Source organism: Physeter macrocephalus, unplaced genomic scaffold, assembly GCF_002837175.3.
Source record: "Physeter macrocephalus isolate SW-GA unplaced genomic scaffold, ASM283717v5 random_17, whole genome shotgun sequence".
NCBI lineage: Eukaryota > Metazoa > Chordata > Mammalia > Artiodactyla > Physeteridae > Physeter > Physeter macrocephalus.
This window is the reverse complement of record NW_021145302.1, coordinates 27,725-33,979: the sequence shown is the minus strand read 5'-3', so window position 1 is coordinate 33,979 and position 6,255 is coordinate 27,725. Positions and strand designations below refer to the sequence as shown.

At 52.5% G+C, this 6,255-nt stretch overlaps 1 protein-coding gene and 1 non-coding gene across 4 annotated transcripts in view; one reads left to right on the top strand and one right to left on the bottom strand.

Annotated features, from left to right (window-relative positions):
• The window catches only part of GTF2IRD1 (GTF2I repeat domain containing 1), a 114,313-nt gene extending 108,946 nt beyond the window's left edge, over window positions 1-5,367 (top strand). For 2 of the 3 annotated variants that reach the window (XM_055082106.1, XM_055082107.1), the window contains 3 exons: window positions 1,365-1,402; window positions 3,932-4,114; window positions 5,131-5,331. In XM_055082106.1, the coding sequence (XP_054938081.1) occupies window positions 1,365-1,402; window positions 3,932-4,114; window positions 5,131-5,249 (340 nt within the window). In that variant the 3' untranslated portion in view covers window positions 5,250-5,331. Of the gene's footprint in view, window positions 1-1,364; window positions 1,403-3,931; window positions 4,115-5,130 lie in introns of all 3 variants that reach the window. The other variant, XM_028483285.2, reaches the window with a different exon arrangement.
• On the bottom strand, window positions 418-490 carry TRNAR-CCU (transfer RNA arginine (anticodon CCU)). Its single transcript has one exon. It is a non-coding gene; the product is annotated as a tRNA-Arg (tRNA).
• Window positions 5,368-6,255: the final 888 nt, after the last annotated feature.

Sequence of the window (6,255 nt, the reverse complement as noted above, 5' to 3'; positions counted from 1 at the left end):
GTCCGCCTGCCGATGCAGGGGAACCGGGTTCGCGCCCCGGTCTGGGAGGATCCCACATGCCGCGGAGCGGCTGGGCCCTTGAGCCATGGCCGCTGGGCCTGCGCGTCCGGAGCCTGTGCCCCGCAACGGGAGAGGCCACAGCAGAGGGAGGCCCGCATACCACAAAAAAAAAAAAAAAAAAACAAAAAAAAAAAACGGTAGTTTATTTGATTATTTTCTGATTTAGAAACAATACACACAGCAAACTTGGGAAAATACAAAAAGTAGAAAAAACGAGGAAGATAACCCATAACACTCCTGTTCAGAGTTAACACTGGTGGTGCTTTTTTTTTTTTTTTAATATTTATTTATTTATTTGGCTGTGCCAGGTCTTCTTTGCGGCATGCAGGATCTTTAGTTGCGGCATGTGGGATCTAGTTCCCTGACCAGGGATCGAACCCGGGTCCCCTGCATTAGGAGCACAGAGTCCTATCCGCTGGACCACCAGGGAAGTCCCTGGTGGTGCATTTCTTTCTCAGTTTTTCCTCTACCCATATTTTCTTTTCAATTTTATACTCCATGTTTTCAAATTAAAATAGTATTTGCATGTGTCAAAAAAATCAAATTATTCAGAGGGGTCTCAAATGAAAAGTAGAGGTTTCCCTTCCTTCCCAACTACAGTCCACCCCCTGAAGTAACTTCTGGAAAATAGGAGAAAATGCCCACCCCACACCCTGTAGGCATACTGTCCACAGAGAACCACCAAAGACATTCTGGGGTTTTCCTTTAACGTTTCCCCTTTTCTTTTAATGCCTGTTAGATATATATTTTGAAAAATGAAACTAAGATCAAACAGTATTTATCTGTAGGCAGTAAGTAAAACTTGCTGTTTCCTCTCTGGCTATCTTGCGTGTATTTGACCATTATCCATTTCCATGATAACTCCCTTTAATGACGGTTTAGATGGACCATAATGTCCTCTATTGATGGACATTTGGGTTACGTCTAATTTGTGGGGGGTGGTTCATATAATAACACTGCAAGTAAAATAATCAATAAAATAAAAAGTAAAAGATATATTAAAATATACTACTGTCTCAAATATCCATTTACGTAAAAATCTAGGCACACACTTTTGATCACTTGGTCAGACGACACCCTCGCTCTCTAGAGGAAACCAGGTCCCGAGACTGGCGATCACGCGCCTGCTCTGGGCGGGGATGCTGACCGTTTTCATCCAGGTCTTACCTGGCTAATGTTCCAGCAGTGGCGGCATCTCATCTCATGTCATCTCACGAGAGATGTCGCCCAGACTCAGGGAGCAGGTGAGAAGGAGGAGGGGAAACCTCATTTTCTAACTACCACCTCATCTTTCTCTTTTTCAGACCTTTTGCAGAAATCTGCAATGATGCCAAGGTGCCAGGTAAGTCAGAGGCTAAAGAGGCCATCCTTGGGAAATCCCTGGCAGTCCAGTGGTTAGGACTCTGAGCTTCCACTGCAGGGGGCACGGGTTCAATCCCCGGTCAGGGAACTGAGATCCCGCAAGCCATGCGGTGTGGCTGGAAAAAAAAAAAAAAAAAAAAAAGGCCACCCTTCTGCCTCTCAGGGACCAGAGTCTATGGACAGGTCTGGGCCAAGTGGCACGCGATAGAGGGAAGTGTAGTCCCCTTCCCAGTACCTCCCCAGGGAGCCTGACACCTCCCTCTGCAGCACCCGTATCCCCAGGTGCCGGAAGGACAGGAAGCCTGCAGGCGCCCTTCAGAGAGGCCCTGCCACAGAGGGCCAGATCAGCTAGAGAGGCTCAGCTAGAGAGGGTGTCAGATCTGCTAGAGAGGATGAGGGACAGGCTGGAACCAGCAAGAGGGGGCGTCAGGTAGGATGGCGGAAGTCACCTGGGGAGGTGAGGAGGGGTGACGTGGGGTCGGCAGGGGTGAGGCAGGCGGGCGCTGCCCGAGACCGGCTGGGCCCCCTAGATTCTGCCTGCATTTGCAGGGCAGCACCTGCACCAGACCCTGGTCTTCTGGAACCTTTCAGGGCGCAAGAACCTGGGAAACTCTGGGATTCTGATTAAGCAGGTGTGCCACAGAGCTCGAGAGGATGGAGCCCTGGGGATTGGGAGGTGCACCTCTGATTAAGAAACACCCATCTAGTCCCACCTCTCACGGTACCTCTGGGAAACTGAGGCCCAGGGAGGGGAAGGGACTTGCCAAGGCCATATAGTGAGTTGGTGGCCGCCTAGAACCTGGTGTCCGGACCATCCACCTGAACCACAGGCCACCGTGGACTGCAGGCCCCAGCGTGGCTGCTTAATGGGGACAGTGACGGAATTCAGCGAGGTGGCCCCACCCCAGCCTGAGACCCAAGATGGTCCAACCCCAGATGGTCCCAGTTCCCCTGGGACGCCTCAGGCTGGGGTGGCACAGGCAACCGGCAGCCACCTCCTTCTAGCATGTGCTGAGGCCACGGGCATGGCACTAGGCACTCACGGTAGGGAGGCGACTAGGTTTGGGACCTGCTCCCAGGTCGAAGGCAGACACACAGAAGGCTCCACGGAGGCCTCAGGGAGGAGAGTTGGGGACAAATGATCAGAGACTGGATGCTGTCACTTACATCCACCACCCCCCGCCGTGGCCAAGACCCTAGGGTGGCCACAGCCCTGGGCCAGCACCTCTGACTTGTTTGCATTGGAGCCTCCTACAAAAATTCCTGCTCCCTGGCTCACAACCTGGGCTCCTCCTGCCTCCAGAGTCTCCTATTTCCCAGGGTCTTTATACCACATCCCAGGCGCCAGGCTCTGGTCTTGCTTCAGCAGCTGAACAAACAGTTGCCCCCTGGGCCCAGCCTGCCCTTATGCTGTGTCATTCAGACCCTTCTGGTGGGCTGTGTCAGTAACCTGTCCATCCACTCAGTCAAGCCCAGTCCCCACCTATGCATCACACAGCTGCCAATTCGTTGTTGTTGTTGTTTTTTTTGGCCTTGAGAATGCAGGATCTTAGTTCCCCGACCAGGGATGGAACCCAGTCCCCTGAGGTGGAAGTGCAGAGTCCTAACCACTGAACCGCCAGGGAATTCCCCAATATACAGCTGCAGATCTTTTTGGTACAAAGTCTTACATATTCACATGAATTGAATTCAGCAGCAATACAACCCCTGCTAGTCCTGCTCTGTGCCGGGCTTGGCACTAGGCTCTTTCATACACATCATCCCCTTTGAGTCTCATATCACAGTTGTCCCCTTCGGGCTCAGAGAGGTTCATCAATTTACCAGGGTCACACAGCTAGTAAGTGGCAGCAGTGGAGTTGGAACTTAGGACTTCTGGCTCTAAACCAGGGTTTCTTTCCATTGGGACACTGCCTGTCTACTAGTACCTGTGACCTGTCATCATTCACAGCAAGTCCGATCTGGGTCATCACACATCAGCCGTAACAGTAGCAACAATACTGATACCAATTCTCAGTTTCTGACTGTTTACTGGGCACCAGGCACATTAGCTCATGTGACTCTCCCAGCAAGCCTGCAGGATCTTACATTTTACTTGTGACAAAATGAAGGCCCGTTGGCCACTAAGTGACTCCCCTTAAGACTTAGGTCTGTGTGGCTCAGAGTCTGGGAGTTCTGGGGAGGCCGGGAGCCCGCAGGCTACGTGGTCTGGGGAGGGTATAAGGAAACCCTGGGCCTGAGCTGAGCCTGCTGGGGAGACCTCCCTGGGGAAGGAGGCTCTGTTGTTAGCAAAGCAGACAGGTGAACACGAGCAGGAGGGTGGGCGAGTGGGGCGCGGGGCTGCTTAGGGAAGGAGGCTGGAGAGATGGGCCTCAGCCGCTGGTGGGTTGGGAGCCTTGAGTGCTGAGAAGGGGACTTCAAACCTGAGAGCAAGGCCCTCTCCAGGGGGTGGTCAGGAGGCCAAGACACAGTGGCCCTGGCACCCGGCGTCAGCAGCCCTTTCTCCCACCAGCCAAAGACAGCAGCATCCCCAAGCGCAAGAGAAAGCGGGTCTCCGAAGGGAATTCCATCTCCTCTTCCTCCTCCTCTAACCCGGAGTCGGTGGCATCCACCAACCAGATCTCACTCGTGGTAAACTGGCACAGACCTGGACCTGACTCCTCTTCTCTCTGGCTTTCAGCCGGCACTCGGGCAGGCTCGTCTACTCTGGAGCGTGGGTCTGGGGTGCGGGGAGATGCTGGGCCCTGAGTGGAGTCTGCAGACACATCTGCCTGCCCTATCCATAAGATAGTCCACTCCCCTCTCATCAGGTGCCCACAGGCGCCCGGGGAAGGAGTTCACACTCCCACTGTGCAGATGGGCAAGCTGAGGCCGAGGAGAGGGAAGGGACCAGACCACCCACTCAGCAGGACCTCAGGCAGACTCCTGGGTTCCCGGGGCAATCAGATGCTAGACTAATCTCTGGGCTCACATCACATGCTCTGAGCCACAGCCTTGGGAGGTGTTCCCTGCAGTATGTAGACAAGGAAAACCAGGGTCAGAGGCCGAATGACTCTGTGGCCTCACGGCTGGTCAGTGGTGGATGGAGATCCCACCTCCAGAGCTCCACCTGTTCTGCCATGTGGCTGGATTTTTCTCTCCCACCCACGAGGAAAACCTCATTAAGGGCACACACTTGAGGGTTCTTTCTGATTTCAAAATATTATCTTTTGAAATCCCGAGTCCAAATGGGGAGAATATTGGAAGATGGTTGAAAATTACTTTAGGATTTGTTTATCCTTGGACCCCTTCCTGCTAAACCCCGAAGCTCAGGCTTTGCCTCTGTTCCTGCCAGGGTGCTCACAGAGGGTCCCTAGCGCCTCCCACCACCCAGAGAGACAGGACAGCTGCTTTGGAGCCTGAGGCCTGGAGGGGGCTGAGTTGGTGGGGGTGACCAGCAGTTCTGAGCCAATTCCCAATTCCCTCCCCACATGTCTACTCACATGGTTAGCCCCCGGGACACAGGTGGGAATAGGTCAGAAGGCTCCAGGCCAGGCCCCATGGCCACTGGTGAACTGCGTGACCTTAGGTCACATCCCATCTCTGGGCATTCCATGGCCTCAAAATAAATAGCATCTGAGGAAGCCCTTCAGAAAGGAGCGCTGAGTGTTCTGGTGTGCTCTCCACGTCACCTGGAGTCCTAACCCGGGCTCTCTGTCCCCCTCTTTCTAGCAATGGCCAATGTACATGGTGGACTATGCCGGTCTGAACGTGCAGCTCCCGGGACCTCTGAATTACTAGACCTCAGTGCTGAATCAGGACCTCACTCAGAAAGACTAAAGGAAATGTAATTTATGTACAAAGTGTATATTCGGATATGTATCGATGCCTTTTAGTTTTTCCAATGATTTTTACACTATATTCCTGCCGGCAAGGCCTTTTTAAATAAGTAAAAAAAAAAAAAAAAAAAAAAAAAAAAAGCATTGCCTTTGTTGCGTGTTCTCTCTTGGAATTTGTGGCTGCAGCTGTCACTGGAACGAGGTCAGGAAACCCAGCTCAGGTGGCCTGCCCAGGCCCTCTGTCCTTGCCAAAGCAGAGGCAGTGGCCCTGACCGCTGGGCCCTGGGTACAGACTTCACTCATTTGGCTGCTGCTGGGGTCACATGACCTCAGGATGCGGCACCACGGAAGGCAAAGTGCTAGGCTGACCCCCCTGGCCTCAGGGAGCATTCAGTGTGGTAAGGGGCCGTCTTGTCTTTGCCCCAGTAACTCAGGTGAAGTCTGAAAAGTCAAGTATGGGGACTTCCCTGGTGGCACAGCGATTAAGATTCCGAGCTCCCAATGCAGGGGGCCTGGGTTCGATCCCTGGTCCAGGAACTAGGTCCCACATGCCGCAACTAAGGAGCCCACATGCCGCAACAAAGGAGCCAGCGAGCTGCAACTAAGGAGCCTGCCTGCTGCAACTAAGACCTGATGCAACCAAATAAATAAATATATATATATATATATATATATATATATATATATTTTTTTTTTTTTTTTAAGTCAAGTATGATAAGCAAGTATGGACTCTCCATAGCTGGAGGGAAGGCATCTTGGCGAAGGGGCTTTGGGTTGGGCCTGGAGGGCTGGGGTGGGTTTTTTGTGTGTGTTTTTCTTTAACATCTTTGTTGGAGTATAATTGCTTTATAGTGGTGTGTTAGTTTCTGCCGTACAACAAAGTGAACAGCTATACATATACATATATCCCCATATCTCCCCCCTCTTGCGTCTCCCTCCCACCCTCCCACCCTCCCTATCCCACCCCTCTAGGTGGACACAAAACACCGAGCTGATCTCCCTTGTGTGTGCGGCTGGT